General features: G+C 40.8%; 1 protein-coding gene across 2 annotated transcripts in view; it reads right to left on the bottom strand.

Annotated features, from left to right (window-relative positions):
* LOC126391020 (uncharacterized) overlaps positions 1-17,890 on the bottom strand; it is a 52,332-nt gene extending 34,442 nt beyond the window's left edge. For both annotated transcript variants that reach the window (XM_050045592.1, XM_050045591.1), the window contains exons 1-3: positions 17,777-17,890; positions 16,081-16,165; positions 14,985-15,303 (exon numbers count right to left, since the gene is read on the bottom strand). In XM_050045592.1, coding sequence (XP_049901549.1) covers positions 14,985-15,303; positions 16,081-16,098 — 337 coding nt within the window. In that variant the 5' untranslated portion in view covers positions 16,099-16,165; positions 17,777-17,890. The remainder of the gene's footprint in view (positions 1-14,984; positions 15,304-16,080; positions 16,166-17,776) is intronic.
* Positions 17,891-18,682: the final 792 nt, after the last annotated feature.

Here is an 18,682-nt window from a genome sequence, read left to right as displayed (position 1 = left end):
ATTGTTGTCCGTAGTACAACAGAAAAGGAAGTGTTCAGTGCATCGCAAGAAGAGATTAAAATGGATATGATTTCATTTGATTCAACTATATTGCAGAGCTGCAATGTCTCTGTTACATGTAACACACGTGCCGTACCTATGACAACGTCGCCATGTGGTCTGGATTTCTTCGCCCATTTCTATTACAAAACGAAAGACGAACGTCCCTAGACTCCCATTGCGAAGTAAGGGAGGCTGGTCACGCGAGACTACGCACAGACCTGAGAAAACAGGCAAGAGGCCGTGTGTCCCAAACTGCCGTAAAAACCCCAGTTGAGTTTTTTAATCCACAAAACTCGTTCGGGGTATCGGAGCATAACAGCTAGCTGGAATAACAGCTACACTTGAAGTGCATGGAACCCACATTTTGAAAATGTAATAAAACTCTGCTAATGCATTTAAAAAACGTCAGAACGGCTTGTCCGTCATAATCCAAGTGCCCTGAAGCCGCGGCATGCAAAATTGAATTGAAAAGACGTAATTTACTCCACTTTTATAGCATCAGTTAGCGGTCAGTTAGCCTGCCCTGCAGGCGTGCTGTGTTTACATGGCAACTCGCACGAGACTAGTTGATGGCTAGTGGTGGTGCTAGTTCTCGAGTCTCGTGCTAGTTGCCAGTACTGTCCGTATTTTCATTCTAAAGTGGCCAGTTCCTTTAATTCGGCTTCCGTCCATTTTCATCCACTTATCCAGGGCCAATTTGCCTAACAGGAGGCGCCCAGGAGGCATCCTGATCATATGCCCGAACCACCTCAACTGACCCCTTTGGATGCAAAGGGGCAGCGGCTCTACTCTGAGCTCCCTCCAGATGTCTGAGCTCCTTACCATATCTCTGAGGCTGAGCCCAGCAACCCCATGGCCTAATTCGTAAAATTCATATGGAATATGCTGTTTACATAACCAGCATCAAATTCAGAATACTGTCATTTTCAGAATATTAGTGTGCATATAAACGCAGTCACTGTGCACACAGTGGTTCAAATAGAGCTAATCAGTATATAACTGCAAACATCTGTGAATTATTTTTCTAACTTTTTCTTCATACCTGCCCTCTCTCTGACCCAAGTCAATGATGATATAGATCATTTCTGTTGAAAATTATAAATATTATTGACGCCACTGCTCACACAAAGGTTAAAATAGTCTCCAGTGAAAAGAAAACACCAAGGACAAACACCACACTGGTGAAACATCAAAAAGATGAATGCAGGTGGGGAAAAACAAGTCTCCTGGTTCACTGTGACAGCTATAAGTTTATAATTTATTATTTAAAAGTCCATTGCAGTCCTTCATCTCGGACATAATTACAAAAAACAACAATAATACACATGCCTTATTTGCTTATGCTGACTGACCCTCTTTTGTCCGTTTTTACCAAACTTCTATCCACAAGTCAAGCAGTGATTTTGCTTTCTTTTTTTTAAAACTAGCAAAATTAATTAATTCAGTTTAAAATGCTAAACACAGAAAAGTTGAAAGTAGAGAATGTCTGGCATTTTTCCTTGATAAAGGTTGTTAAAAATGAATTGATTATAGAATAGGTTTTTTGGAAGAATAACTATTGTAATCCATGAATTGACCTACTGTTTCAGTTCCATACAAGACCGACAAGAAAACTGAGTGAGACTTTCAGGCACAGTGCTAAACTGGTATAAATCCTGTTTAAAGAACAGCTTCAACTCTGTGTTGATCTGAGTAATGTCAAATGAAATGTGGAGTTCCCCAAGGCTCCATTCTCGGGCCCCCTCTGTTCAACAACAACATGCTCCAGCTAGTTCAGATTACGGGAAACAATAAAACATTTTACTATAATAATGCAGATGATACATATAATGATACCACTGAATGAGGTGGTTTTTCTGTTAAAAAAAATGTGAAACTTAATGTTTTTGAAGCCAGAATAAAACATTGGCATTGTATGTGTCTGCAAACAAAGAATACATTATATTTGTACATCATACATATCATATCAACATTTGTAAAGTAAATTATTACCGTATATGATCTGACTTTGTCATCGGGAGGTGGAGGGGATGGTGGATGGTATAGGCAACACGCCAAGCTGCAGACCATTGTTTGAAGCCAACAAGCAACAAAACGGGTTGTTTTTAGTGAGTCATTGCTGTGTTTCCAGTGGCTTTTTAGGTACCGAATGTGGATGTTTTCAAGAGATCTGTCACTGAGTTTCCGTCTGGGATTGTGCCAACAAAAGCGGGTATTTTAAGGCAAAACATCATCTTTTCGCAACCATAACCATTTGTTTTTTGTGCCTAAACCTAACCATAGCATTCTTAAAGTTTCAACATATCTGCTAATAACATAATAACATGCAACTTCAACGTCTCTGTGGTTTGCATAAATGTACAATGCCAACATTCTTTCTACCAAATGGGTTGTATGAACCATCCAGACCTCTCAGATGGTCTGACACAGGTCGGCTTACTGTCTCTGGCGTCAAAACTAAACATGAAACAAAAAGCAGCTCTTAGTTTTTTTGTTAGCTTTAGGCACCATGTTTCAAACTTTCAAAACTAGGCTCTTCAAAATTCTGCCCAAAACGTTTTGGTTTGCCACTGCTGATTGTTATATTTAATTTCAAGCTATTTATTCATATTTCTCACCACACTATCAAAGTTTTATTCTTCTGTTTTTACCATTTTATTCCATTTAAGCTTAATTGTATCTTATATTTTATTGAGTTGGTTTTTAAAATCCAATCAATAGGCCTATGTACCTACTACTTCTTTTATTTCTTGTTTCTTTTATGTCTTTATGCCTTTCTGTGTATAGCATAAAGCACATTGATTGCTTTTAGAGGTGCCATAGTAATAAACTTAAGTTAACTTAATATTTACTTTTACTTCTTCCATGTAGTTACAGGCTCTCTCAACAAAGTCCCAATGTTGCGATTTACGCACTGGAAACTGGTGAGGCAGTTTTGTCATAATGCTCTCAGACTCTGAACATTCACCCACAGATTTAGTCTAGAATAAAATCTGTGTCAAATGTAGTTTTTTCCCCCACCATTACTGTTAATATTGGGGGGTTTTTAAGCCTGTATTAATGTCTCGATTTGTATCTTTAGAACATTGTGTTCGTGCGTAAAAACGCAAGCTCTTATGAGTAGAAATCAGAAAAGTCTTGAAGGATAACTTCAGTCAGGCAGAGCACAATGTGCAAGTGTATCACTTATATAGTTAGGCAACTTACCTATAAAAATGAAAGTAATTATCACCCGTACTTCCATCGCAGAGTTTAATGACCGCCGTCCACTTGGGATTTAACCGTTCATGATAAATGTCTCACATCTGGAGCTTAATCCAAACTCCTGCACAAAATGAGTGCTGTCATGTCACAGACAAGTCTGTATCTGACCCAGGACCTTGCAAAAATATTTAATAAGTAAAATATTCATAAAAGCGGGACGCGTTTAAACTTGCAGCAACTACGAGTCAAAACAGCCACTGCAGCGCATACACAATCACACACAGATGGGGGGGGGGCACATTGAGAAGGATGGGTTCTCAGCCAGAAAAATTTTGAGCATCAAGCACTTAACTTTCTGCATTCTGGTGAATTTTTATGTACCGATGTCATCAATCAAAATGTCTCCTTTGCTATTTTAATGCTTTTATTAAGGGGGGAGGGAACAGACATGTTATTAATACTGTCCCTCCAAAATCTACTCCTATGCATACATGCACGCACACACACACACACACACACACACACACACACACACACACACACACACTAATGATATTGATGCAGAAAGCATTGTCTGCTCATTACCTCCCAGCATGCATTAAATTTACTCAGTCAAACTTCTCATTGACAGTTATGTCAGTTGATAAAATGACTGGTTATGTGAAAATGTTTGTAGATAACAGGAAGAATGAACATCACACTTTGCAGCTCTATACATCTATGTAACCATACGAAACCGGAGATGGAGTGCTTCTTGGGGAGTGCCCTTTCATTTGCATGACAGATAATTATAACCATGGTCTTTGCATATGTTGTTTTTAGAGAAAGAGCAAACAAAGACATCCTGCTTGATTTCCTGAACATGGCACCCAGTCTGCAGTTTATAACAAGACAAGCAGGTCTCAGAAAGAAGAACGATTTCCTGTACAACATTTATCTGCACAAGATGTGTTAAAAAATACAAAATGAATATGAAAAAAATGTGCAAAGCAGGCAGCTCTATATAACGTTCATATTTGTGTAGTTATTGTTCTCACAGCAGTCTTAAAGCTCCACTTAGAGTTTTCCACAGATGGAACTACAGGCGTTAAAGGTCAAAACATATGGTCTGCATGTTGTGTGAGAAAGTGACAGAAGACCGTTCTCTGTGGTCGGTCTCTATGGAACTGAAAGTACGTTGTCGTGGGTCAATTATGACTCTTGTGATGTCTCTGGTGTGCTTTGAGTCATGTAAGTCAGCCTGTGGTTGACCAGATCACTCGAATGCCTGGAGTAAGACAGTACAGCATCTGTTATCTACCCATTCACTCCGAGTTTAAAGTGTGACAGGAAGTATCTGGTTTAAATACACAGCTTAAATCAGATTTTACTGTATTGTGAAAATACACCTGCCAGGGGGTTGGGTGTGTTAAGTGCGGGCTTGTGAAACAAAGTTGAGACAAAGGCAGACCATAAATGCAGACAAAAAGCACTGAAGGAAAGGAAATACCCTCTTCTCTTCTCTCAGCCAAACCCAGCCCCTCTATATGGAAACTCCTATTCTGCCAGCTTTATCATGAGCAGTTAAACTGTCAAAAAGTACTGTAGACACTAAACAAATATTCCATGTAATTAACCTTTGGGTGTGTTGATAGGAGGGTGGATTTCTGGGGGGGTTAGATGGAAACAAGGTTGATAATGGTAACGTTATGGGCTGTGAAACAAAAACGATGAGCCAAATGACATGAAAANCAAGCAAAGACATCCTGTTTGATTTCCTGAACATGGCACCCAGTCTGCAGTTAATAACAAGACAAGCAGGTCTCAGAAAGAAGAACGATTTCCTGTACAACATTTATCTGCACAAGATGTGTTAAAAACACAAAATGAATATGAAAAAAAAGTGCAAAGCAGGCAGCTCTATATAACGTTCATATTTGTGTAGTTAGTGTTCTCACAGCAGTCTTAAAGCTCCACTTAGAGTTTTCCACAGATGGAACCATAGGCGTTAAAAGGTCAAAACATATGGTCTGCATGTCATGTGAGAAAGTGACAGAAGACCGTTCTCTGTGGTCGGTCTCTATAGAACTGAAAGTACGTTGTCGTGGGTCGATTATGTCTCTTGTGATGTCTCTGGTGTGCTTTGAGTCATGTAAGTCAGCCTGTGGTTGACCAGATCGCTGAGTCATGTAAGTCAGCCTGTGGTTGACCAGATCGCTTGAATGCCTGGATGAAGACAGTACAGCATCTGTTATCTACCCATTCACTCCGAGTTTAAAGTGTGACAGGAAGTATCTGGTTTTCCTTCAGTGATGGAGAACATTTGCAGCTGACCCAAATACATGCTGCTCTATAAAGTAAAGAATGCTTGATGGTGTCTGCAGAAGATGGTTCTTCAAATGCTGTCATGCACATGATTTTGATATTTTAAACTATAAAGCATGATGGATGGACTGACCATTCATATAGATTCTTAGTCCTGAACTGTGCTTTCTGTACTGGCATCAAGTGTGTTTCTTGTTTAACTGCAGAGACCAAAGCATGAACATCATTTTCTATGATGCAAGGTCAGGAATAATTTAAAAACAGTGTATTCACACACACAATAACATTGTGATAACTGTCACCCAGATAAACTCTTATCTCGGTGAGAAACCAGACCTAACAGCTGAATGTGCAGAATGATAACCACGCTGCTGTCCAAAATAATCAGAGTGCTGCAGGGAGGCATTTATTTGTACAGCACGGAAGTTAGCGTCGCCATGGTTCCCTCGTTAAAAAACTGATGGGATTTTCCCACTGCATTTTAGATTACTGCAGAGAATAGCTGTGAGGCAAACAAAACTTTATGATATTTATACGTTTTGTTCAGCAGGATAATCTTCACAGATGAACACCACTGTTATATTTTAAGCGTAAATGCAATCGCCATAAGTAAAAAGCTAACGTTAGGCTATAAACAAACTACACCACGGTCGCATGTCTTCAATGTTGCCACCACAACGAGGCTGTAAAGCCACGTTTGGCCTGATGACGCTCTGTTGTCAAATTTAGCCACTTGTTAGCAATCGCCTTTTCTCAAGATGAGGGGAAACAGGAGTGCTCCGTCTTTTAGGCAAGGAAACTATAAAAGAAGGAAAGGACATGGCGTCAGTGACAGATTTCAAATTTTGCATTGCACCAAAGGGCTGTGGGCTGGATTAGAGCCTGTGCCGCTGCAGAGGACTACAGGGGCGCACACTCTACCAGGTGAGCTTGAGGTCACTTAACAAAGTTGTTCCTTGAACGACACACTGGTAGCCTCTGAGCAGCACAATAAATGAAATTATTGTTTTCTCTTTCTGTAGCTGGCTAACTTTTAATTTAAAAAAGGAAAAGGCAGCATGGTTTTAGTTAATGTATATAAACTTGCCACCACTTCTGACTGTAGTGTTGTGTATGTAGTTTGATCTTTTTACTCCTGCAATTTGATATTTTTTATTTTATTTTACTCCTGTATATTTCTTGTATATTGTAAATTTTAGTACTACTCATTTTTGTATATATTTCTATATTCTAATGTCCACATACTGGTTGATTATTTGCTGCTGTAACACACAAGTTTCCCAGTTTGGGATCAATAAAGTACTATCTTATCTTATCTTATCTTATCTTATCTTTCTTACACAGTGGTTACATAACCAACGAAACAAGCCACAACTGTGTGTGTCTGCATGTGTGCATCATAGGTGTACTCCTTGCCCATCAGCCACTGGTCTGATGATACTAAGCCTCTGGGGGCACTGGACCATATTGAAGAAGCTCCTGTGTTGCCAGCAGGTATCGGAGCCAAAACGTTATCAGTCGATACCACTTGGACTACAAATGGACTATGAATGGAAATTTGAACACTTCCAACACCAAAATGATGTACCGTTACCAACAGATTCTGCAGATATCATTTATAGAAATGACACTTTCCTGGACCTGAAGGTTTTTTCAAACAGCCTACATATTTTTCCAGGTGTTCTTCAGTCTGAACGTGAAAACCAACTCCAGCTTTTAATCTGTTGACATTAGTTTCCACCCATGCCGTTTATGAAAACATTGATGCTTTGATAAACTGTCATAACTGCTGTTGGGCAAATAAAATAGCCAGACAATATGGCACATGATGGCTTACTGTATTTACCGTTAGAGCTTTGGTAAGATTGGCACAGCTTAAATCAGATTTTACTGTATTGTGAAAATACACCTGCCAGGGGGTTGGGTGTGTTAAGTGCGGGCTTGTGAAACAAAGTTGAGACAAAGGCAGACCATAAATGCAGACAAAAAGCACTGAAGCAAAGGAAATACCCTCTTCTCTTCTCTCAGCCAAACCCAGCCCCTCTACATGGAAACTCCTATTCTGCCAGCTTTATCATGAGCAGTTAAACTGTCAAAAAGTACTGTAGACACTAAACAAATATTCCATGTAATTAACCTTTGGGTGTGTTGATAGGAGGGTGGATTTCTGGGGGGGTTAGATGGAAACAAGGTTGATAATGGTAACGTTATGGGCTGTGAAACAAAAACGATGAGCCAAATGACATGAAAACACTTTGTAGAGACATTGAACATCATCATTCAGTAAATAAATGTATTGCAAATATAAAAATATTGGTTATGCAGCAGAGTAGGGTTTTGTTCTGCTCATTAATTATCATGTGGCTGCATTCCATGATTACTGGGCAGCGTCCCTGTTGACTGTGATTCAGGTGTGTATTTCAGGGACTGCCCATTGTTCCAACGGCCCAAAATTCCAAAGCCCACTGGACCAAAAGCCTGTTACACAAAAAACAAACGCCCATTGCTCCAAAGTCCAGTTCCTTCAAAAAAAAACACACTCCCTGCTGTTAGAGAACCAAATCACCAGAAAAAAATGTCAGCATTGTACGTTTCTGTAAACCACAGAGAGTAGTGAAGCTTTCCCTGTGGGACACTGGGAATGTTATAGGTTTCCTTTTGAGAATATGAGCAGTGTGTGTTGTGTTCCGTTTGGCTGGCTTAATTGGTTGAATATCAGTAAAGTGTCCCTGCTTCCCTTCACTGGTTCCTGTACAGCAGGGTCGGTCTTGTTTTCACTGTCATAATCATTAAACAGCAAAAGCAAGCTACCTTCAGTAGCTAGCTAGCTAACCCTACACTTTTCAGGGTTTGATTTTGGTTTTGGAACAAACCTTTTTCCAACCTCTCCAGGTAACGAGTATCATTAATACACGACGTGCCCCAGGCACAACATTTAGCTCCAAATCCACAAAACCAGCCTGAAAATCAGGGAAATCTGAAACGATTGCATTAGAGTCAATGGAGCACAGCTGTGTTGTTGTTGAACCCTGGTCTGAGGTGGCCCGATGCTACGCTATGATTGGCCAGTCTGCGTCTAGGGGCAGGAATTAGCGAGGGGCCAATTTCAGTAATGGGAGAGTTAGCCAGTTGTTAACTTACTGAGACACAGGTTATTGACATATATATATTTGTTAACTTACTGAGACACAGGTTATTGACATATATATATTTTTCATTTTATTTTTAACTGACAGTAATATAGCTTTGGCTCACTTTGAAATGCTGGTAAAAAGTGATGCAATCATGATCCGTCCATATCGTTTATATATATAAACAAGTGGTCAACACATGTGATCAGGACACTTGTCAGTTCTCAGTAGGTGCTAAGACAATTCGTGGTAGTGATTGTACGTATCAATCAATCAATTGTATTTATAAAGCCCAATATCACAAATCACAATTTGCCTCACAGGGCTTTACAGCATACGACATCCCTCTGTCCTTAGGACCCTCACAGCGGATAAGGAAAAACTCCCCAGAAAAAAAACCTTTAACGGGGAAAAAAACAGGAGAAACCTCAGGAAGAGCAACTGAGGAGGGATCCCTCTTCCAGGACGGACAGACGTGCAATAGATGTCGTACAGAACACTGATAAATTATCTAGCGCTTCTCAGTTAGCATATACCACGTCTGCCATCAGAGAATATACACATCATTATCAATTATACTGTCAAGTAAACAAATTACAGCTTGAGGTGTCTTTAATGCTCACATAGAACTAAATGTACACTAAAAGACTGTGAGACCAAGTGGTGCTCCTCTTCCCTACTGTGGCATGACTGTATAAAGTGTTGCATTTAAATACTGCTTGTGCTTTGGGCAAAAATAGTATCAATGTGGGCGGACAGTACACCGACTGCTCAATAACAGGCCAAAAAAAAAGAAAAGGTTTTCACCATTTTCCCAAAGGTTTGCTTTGGCAATGATGTAAGACAAACACAGTGACCAGGCGTCTCATTTATAACAATGTGTACACATAAAATGACGCCTGAAAGAGGCGCATGCCACTTCCCATGCAAAGGTCATCATCTATAAAAAGACCTGTTGGGAGAAACTTTGACCCATGCTTATGAACATTTTGGAGACAGGAAATTGGTGATGCAGATGGTGAGGTGGAAGCCTGATTGTAGAAACTGTTGAATATGTTTTGGTGCTTGCCATTTTTGGGTTTTGACCGTATGTACAGTTTTGTTATGGATCCTACACATTGTTTTATAAATGAGATCCCAAGCCCCCAGGAAGTGTTCACGGCAGTGAAGCAAATTTTCGTAGTGGCCAAACTGTGGAATTACAACTTCTTGGTCTCTGTCATGTGATGCTATTTGGCCCAAAAATACTTTTTTTCCCATAGACTTGCATTGTAAAACAGACAAATGTGAGAAAAAACAAAAATAAAAAATTAAGCGTCATAACCCACGAGAAATGATTCATTTCACTATCGCAATTTGATCCATTCAGTTTGATTTCAAAAGTGAAGAAGAGTGAAAGTTTGCCACTTGGCTGGCTAAGTCTGTAAGGCAATTGTTATGTGGTCCCAATGATGCAGTAGATCCAGGTAAATTTACACCAGAGAAGTCAAACGTTTTTTTGGGGTTTTTTTTTGCTTCATGCACCACTGAGCAACTTTCATAGGAATGAGCACAGCCCTGCCTCCAACTCTGTATCCAGTTCTCTTTATACATCTGTGGGAGTAACGTTTCAAAAAAGGCGTGGTAGCTAGCTATGTACGAAGATTCTTATCGAACATGACCATTTTTAATCCTGCTGTTACCTCCCTCTCAGTGACAGTTTACCAGTTCCGAACCGTAGCTGGGAACATGCTGGTTTATTAACATGAATTTAGCTTAGCTCTTTATCGCCAATAACTAGTTTCTAGCGGTCTGGACCACTCTGCAGAAAGAAGGATGTCCAACAATGGTCTTACTGCAGTCTTCACGACAAAACAACAAACCTGGCCTTCTCATGAGGTCTAACAGTAGCCCTGAGCTTATCCAGACGCTTAATTCTTCTGACTATCATCACTCTTTGCCGCCTGCCGTCTTCACCATGACACCCCAAGAGAGCTACTTCCCTTCACATACATGAAGCAGACCCTGGAGAACACGTCACACCCCCACAGGTTACCCACACGGCCCTTTAAGTGGAGAAAAGGTGAGCTGGTGACACTCCCTACAAATCTATGATTGGTTGACAGAGGCTCCAACAAAGACAAACAGCTTCCAGTAAGACACTCAGTATTTGCTCACTTATCTCAGAGCCTTTGTTTGCATACATTTTACAGTTTCTCAAGGCTGAGAAGTTTCACCGCAACAGCCATGGGAAAAACTGCCTGACATCAACATTATGGTTGCACTTTAACTCTATAAGTACCTCAGGTAAATAGGTGAGTCACAATGGCAGGAGCAGGTACTATTTAAAGATACTGTGATAGAGTTACACAAGAACACGAGAGCGTGAGAGCATTCAGAAGATGATGTTTTCAACCGACACACAGCATTTTGGGCTGGAGGCATTTTTGGACGCAGTAAAAGATTTGCATATGCAAACCCTGCTTTGCATGGCGGGTAAGCTGTATAACGTTATACTGCAGTATTACAAATGAAGGTCTTGTTCCTGTCTGGTTGTGTGAAAGGTAACAAAACTGTAAATAAAAGACGTTCTTCCTCTTTGTCTGACAGTGTGATGTGTGCACTCTGAGGTGCTGCTGTTTTCACTTGCAGGGTTTCACACTTAGTCATGGTCCCGCAAAAACCTCTGCATTCAGAATCATCACAAAGGGACACACGCACACATTTGCTGATCCGTCCCCACCCTTCCTCGTCGGCTCCTGTCACCAGCAGATAGAGAGATGTGCTTAATGATCCCAAATTGGTAAATTCTTTTGTTACAGATGCAATTTAAAATTAAAAGCTTAAAGAGAAACTTTGCAGTCATTCAAGGTTTAATAGATGATTCATCGAATGTCTGAATGTTGAACCGATAACTCCCCACACTCCTGTTTGTTGCCCTGCATTTGCTTACACAAAAATATTAATGCTGTTCACATCTGTTCACAGCACAATATATATTCATATTCAAATATATATTCCTATTTGGTTACATCAATGCATGTGCTAGATAGTAATATTCATAGTAGAGGTGCTGTAGTTATTGTACCATCATCAGAGAGAAAGGAAAATGTGTTTTCAAAGATTTATACTTAAACACCTGCATACATACAGAGTACTCTCAAAAACAGACTGAACAGATGACACATGCAATGGTTTGGACAAATTTAGCCACCAGGGGGCGACAGAAACAGGCATATGGTGAAGCTGTCAGCAGATAGTTGGTACTTATTTATACGTCCAGCTGTTAAAGAGCAACATTAGCATTCATTTGGAGTGTCTTGATGAGTGGAAAGTATTTCTCTTTAGCTGCTAAATGCCCCACTGTGCTCACCAGTTAGACTCTAACTCTTTCTGTCTGTCTGCTGTTTGCTGCTGAGCAGGTAGTGTACAGAGGGTTAATCACATATTTTCTCTCAAAACATCTGCCTGCTATGGCTGAAAACAACTTTATGAGATCAGCTGAGAGTGAACCAAAACAGTTTCTGCTGTCAGTCAGCTCAGTGAAGGCAGGTTAGCTCTGTTCACTCAGCTTCTCAGGAGCTGCTGCGGACAGACAGTGTTTATGGAAGATGGAGTCAGGGTGGACTGGATGACAGAACGCTTACACACCACTAAAGTCTCGCTTCCAAAGGAGATTCCCAGTAAGACTCAGCCATGCAAGCAGCCCTCTGCATCTAAACCCGCAGGGCACTAACCTGTCTGGGCTAAGTCACCTGTGAGACTCTTGTACAGAATATATGGTGTCTTAAAGCACGTTTTTTTCTTGTACTACAACTTTATTCTCATAGTAAGACTCTTCCTCTTTTTTTGTTCCAAACTTGCCAAGATTTTTTTAACACAGTGAAAAACCAACCTCTGCAGTTTGGTGGTTCTCTGCTAATCAGGGCAAAATTAGCTCATTTTTAAAATTAGTTTATTATATCTGCTAAAAGTGATGACTAGTCTGTTGTCATTTGCAGGTCATCAAATACAGACCCCCTCAATGTGTGATATCGACACCAAAGGTACCCTCTGGCACAGTTGTTACCAACTGGTGGGTCATGGTCCAAAAGTGGGTCACTGGTCCATTCTGCATGGACTGCGAGTTTGTAAAAAACACACCTTATATTTAAGTACAGTGAATTTCCATCATAAGCTTTTATTTTGAAGTGCTGTCTCCTGCTGTAGAGTGAGTGACTAATGGACAGCTACTTAACCGAGACAGCAAACTAATGACAAAGGAGAAATCTGGACCCCTGTTTGCTGTCTCGGTTAAGTAGCTGTCCATTAGTCACTCACTCTACAGCAGGAGACAGCACTTCAAAATAAAGGGAGAAATCTGGACCCCGTGGCTGGACCAGTTGGGAACCACTGCTCTAGCATCTTAATAGGACTCATCGGGCTTTCAACTAACTCCACTTTAAAGCCGCCTGTGGCAGTATTTGACACTGAGAGCAAATGATGTGGTATAAAGAGTGAGAAAGTCTGCATAGGGTGAGAGGTCAGTGGGTCAAACAATACTGGACCTTTATCCAGGAAACAGAAGTTTGTGTCCCGTGTAAAATCAAGTCAAATTACAATATTTATGTACGGTTGTTACACACTGACATCATTCACATGAACTAAAACATGATTTTTTTCCCTCTGAACCTAACCAAGTACTTCTGTTGCCTAAACCTAACCGCAGCAGTTACACAACATTGACCACGTGTTACAATTTGTTTCAGCTGTGTGTCACATACACACTCTAAAGCAGTGGTTCCCGACTGGTGGCTCACAGTCCAGAAGTGGGTTGTGGTCCCATTCTAAATGGGCCGCAAGTGACTCGCAAACATATCAAGTTTGTAAAAAAACACACTTAGTTTTAAGTACAGTGAATTTCTGGCACAGTTTTTATTTTGAACTGCTGTTTCCTGCTGTAGAGTAAGTAACTAACAGACAGCTACTTGACAGAGACAGCAAATTAGCTCAATGAAATGGCAAACCAAACCCGAGTGTGACACTGAATATATTGAGCTGTGTGAACCTTGAATTAATGACTAGGGAGAAATCTGGAACCCGTGGCTGGACCAGTTGGGAACCACTGCGCTAAAGGATGCCCTGTGCATCGCTATCAGGCGCCGAGGGATGTGACCAAGCATCAATTTTTGATGACCTGGGAATGAGATGTGCAACGATACATTAATCTGGATTGATGTATCAATTTAATCATCAACGATCCATTATTGTCGATACATATCATTTTTAAGATTTACCTTTATTACAAAATTCCCATGGCGTGTTTGTGTCACCATTTATGTCCAAGTACACATCTTTCTTAGTATTAAGGGAGTGCTAGCAGCCTAATATCAGGCAGATTATGGTAAGCAGCCAAGAACAAGACAATGATATCGCCTTATATTGATCGCAGGTCCCTTAATTTAATTGAAATGGCATTGTGGTAGACATTGCAATATCAGCAAATGCTGTAACACTGCCCAAAGAATTGATATAATATCCCATTGTGAGCTTGTTTTTTACACCCCTACTGGGGATGAGTACGGCTGGGGGATGCAGTTATCATCATAGCTGTGATTACAACACCTTCTCTTAAAATGACGACTCTATACTGACTGATGAACTCCAATGTTATCGTCAATATCATAGGATTACATAGTTTCTTATTTGTAACAGTAGCTAAACGCACAATTGTACTTAGACACTCACTCTGAGATCTAACAGGATGGGAGTCTTTTCTTTCCTATACACAGTCTGAGCTCTCTCCATCTATTTCAACACAGCGATGTCTCTTCAAGGACAGAGACCATGTAAAGAATTTCTTACAGTGCTGACACCAGTACGGTTTTTCTCCTGTGTGGATCCGTAGGTGCTGGTTGTAACTCCCTGGCTGACTGAAGCCTTTACCACACTGCTCACACCAGTATGGTTTCTCCCCCGTGTGCACACGAAGGTGTCGGACGTAGCTTCCTAGCCGATTGAAACTTTTCCCACACTGATCACACCAGTTCGATTTCTCTCCAGTGTGGACGCGCTGGTGCTGCTTGTAATTGCTCGAGCGACTGAAACTCTTCCCACACTGCTCACACCGATACGGCTTCTCTCCAGTGTGGATACGCAGGTGCTGGTTATAAGTGCTGAACTGAGTGAATCTCTTCCCACAGTAGTCACAACAATAAGGTTTCTCCCCAGTGTGGGTGCGCACATGGTTTCTGTATGTACTTAAACAACGGAAGCTTTTCCCACATAAGTCACAGTGGTGTGGTTTCTCTCCAGTGTGGACGCGCAGGTGTACTGTGAAATTACCCCACTGACTGAAGGTCTTTTCACATCGGTCACACTGGTATGGTCCAGTGTGGCTGCTCAGGTGTTTTCTGTATGAGCTCTGGTCGCTGAAATGTCTCCCACACAGGCTGCAGCAGTATGGTGTTTCCTCAGTGTGGGTCTGCAGGTGGAGCTTGTATGTCTTTAGCTCACTGAAGCTGCTGTCGCATTGTTCACAGTGGTACAGTTTCTCTGCAGTGTGAGTGAGTTCATGTCTTTTGAGACTACAGATCCGACTGTAAGATTTCCCACACGTCTGACACTGATGAGGTCTGCTAATGTCTGTGTCTGCCTCTTTCAGCTGAGAGAAACAGAGAGAAATAAAGGTCAGAGTGGAGGACTAGATAAAATACTGCCACCCATTAGCTAGCCATGCTGTGGAACTTAACATGTAACACTGTTGCCTACTACACAATATACTGAGTCAGGTCAGTAACACTGCAGAGAGAACCAGGCCAATATTTGATACACAACTTTAGAAACAGGACTTCTTTTTCACCTCACCCTATTGTCATTTCAATCAATAAGTTATAATGATCGCTTACACCTTGCTGTTTTTTCAGTCCGTCTTGAGCTGGTGTCAATTACACTCAACAAAAAGTAAGTAAAAGCCTTTAAGCTGCTTTCTTGGTAGGCTTTTAATGTGAAATTTCAAGCCTCCAGTTTCACTGACGGTAGCTTAAAAGTAATAAAATAAACAGCAAAGTAAAAGTACTTTGAGAATTGATTATAGCTTGAGTGTTGTTGAACTGATGGAGTTTACCCCATGGAAACAGACATTATGTTGAATTTATCACTTATATTATTATAGTCCAGGTAAATCCACGACACATTTGTTTTCTCACCTAGACTTGATTTGCTTGTGCAAGCCATGGTGACTACCACAGAATAAAGCCTGGCACCATGGAGAGTGAGACATTACTCCAATGTATTTATGGAGCTGATGCTGGGGAATTTACACCATGCTGAATATATCATGTGACAGCAGCTGAGAAGAGCCTTGTTGACTCGGCTTTAATCTACGGTGGCCACGGTCATGACAAAATACTGGATAATGGTTATTTCTATTTGAGCTCACCTCTTCTGAAGAACTCATTTCACCACTTTGTTGATCAAAGTTACCGTCCTCCAAATGACTGTCTTCCCACCAGTTAGTTTCACATCTGAAATCATTAAATAAAGACAGTCGGGTCAGAGCAGAAACACACACAATAACAATAGTGACAATAATACTGTGGCTAGAAGTGACTATAGCAGGGCTGCGACAATACCCCCTTAAAGGGGCTCTATCTGAAGGCCAGAGAATATGAGTTTTCTGCACATGGTTCTCAGTGTGGAGGTGGTTGAGCTGGCGGCTAGCAGCTAACAGTGCCAACTCTACAAGCAGCACTTAACAACAGCAGCAGTGCTGACAGAGGTAACAGTAACCAGGGGGAAAATGGAGGGTGAGTGCTACGATTCTGTGAAGACGGCAACCTGATTTCAGCGGTAACTGCTGTATGAGTGCAGAGTAAAGCAGCGGTGATGAGCTAGCCAGTGGGATACACACAAATCAGTCACTTTAGTTCTACCACTTGGCACACAGGAGAAGTTTCAGTTCTGCAACCTGACCTCTAGATGCCACTAAATCCTGCACACTGGACCTTTAAGATGTTGTAGTTGAGTACTGACCAAGCAGACCGACAGCTAAATGCAGAAGATAGTAAAAAATAGTCTGAATCTCTCTGTCATACTGTAAAAATCATATCTATATTTTGGGTGCAGTGAATTAAAGAGACACAGACAGTAATTCTGATTTTAAAGTATTCAAGGGTCCAGCATGCAGGATTTAGGGGGATATATTGGCAGAAATAGAATATAATAAATATGTTTTCTCTGGTGTATAATCACTTAAAAATAATAACTGCTGTGTTTTCATTACATTAGAATGAGCCTTTAATGGCTACTTAGGGAGCGGGTCCTCATCTATGGACCAAAACCAACCACTGGCTCTACGTTTTACTGGTTTTATTGACCTGGTCTTTTTGTTTTGGTGAGCCTGTGTGAACTGTAGCCTCAGTTTCCTGTTAGCTGACAGGAGTGGCACCTGGTGTGGTCTTCTGCTGCTGTAGCCCATCTGCTTCAAGGTTGGATGTGTTGTTGGTTCAGAGAGGGTCTTCTGCAGACCTTGGNCACTGGATATTTCCTCTTATTCAGACCATTCTCTGTAAACCCTAGAGATGGTTGTGTCTGAAAATCCCAGTAGATCAGCATTTTCTGACAGACCAGCCCATCTGGCCCCAACAACCATGCCATGTTTAAAGTCATTTAAGTCACCTTTCTTTCCAATTCTGATGCTCAGTTTGAACTTCAGCAGGTCGTCTTGACCATGTCTGCATGCATAAATGTATTGAGTTGCTGCCATGTGATTGGCTGATTTGCTATTTGCATTAACAGGCAGTTGAACAGGTGTACCTAATAAAGTGGCAGTGCAGCACACCAGTACACGAGAACACTTAAGTTTGTAAAGAAGTCTTAACGGTATGTTTGCGCATCAATTAACAACGTTGTTCACATTTAACTTCATGTTCACAGTCTACAGTCACAGTAACGTCCTCGTGTGTCAAAACAGCCAGGTTCATGAACACGGAGCTAATTCACACAGTTGCGGATTAGCATCTCCAAGCTAACAAGCTCACACAGGTTAGCAGCGAGCAGCCCGGAAGTTAAACTGTTAAAACCCGGAGTGTTATCGATGAACACTAACAGCCACAGATAAACAAATAAAGTCTCACCTTTTCTCCTCCACTGTCTCTCCTCAGCTAACATCATCACCCCCTGAGTGTATCCTCATTTTCTCTGACAAACGGTTTGTGCTTTACAGTTTCCGGTTCGTCCGCTAGTTCACGAGCCTGGAGGAGGATGCTCAGGGTGGGAGGAGAGAGGAGAGCACCCATGGGACCAGGGCTGTGTTGCTGAACCCTGAACTGTTTTAATATTAATTTTCACTATAAATACTAAATTGAAATAAAACAGAGGGAAATAATCAAAATAAACAGACCTGTGCAGGCATGCTGGGTCAAGGACAACTAAATAGACATGAAGTTTTAATAATAATATTATGAGAAAAATGAATAGAAAATATGATGTATTTGATATATGTGGTGTATGGAATATAAATATAACTAACAGGTTGAAATGAGATGCGATCATGGGGCTACTGTTAGTGACATTTTGATGGTTATGGTTGTGTGTTATGGATGTTGACGATGATGCTTCTCTCTTTGAATGGTTCATACCTGTCTTGTATTATTGTATCATATACCTGGCTTTATACCTCTAACTTTCATTCTTGTATTTTATACCACCTAAATATATTTCAAGTTTTTTTTGCTATTCTCTACTTCTTTATTTATTTGATGTTTATTTGTATGGGGACAAGTATATAGAATACATTAATGCCACTCACAACAGCATTTATAGCCTAAGATAATCTGCAATACCCATCCCTGGCTGGGTCTTAAGATACAAACACCTCAGCAACAAGAACGCAAGTAACAGTGCAAGGTACAAACAATAAAAATACAGACAAGACACAGACTGCAATTCATAATTAGCAACATAAAATCAGAATTATTCATGACTGCAAAACTGATTCCTCTTCAAAATGAATTCCTCTTCTAATGAACTGTTTTAAATGT

This window comes from Epinephelus moara, chromosome 5 (genome assembly GCF_006386435.1).
Source record: "Epinephelus moara isolate mb chromosome 5, YSFRI_EMoa_1.0, whole genome shotgun sequence".
Taxonomy (NCBI): Eukaryota; Metazoa; Chordata; class Actinopteri; order Perciformes; family Serranidae; genus Epinephelus; species Epinephelus moara.
This window is presented reverse-complemented; position numbering and strand designations above follow the sequence as displayed.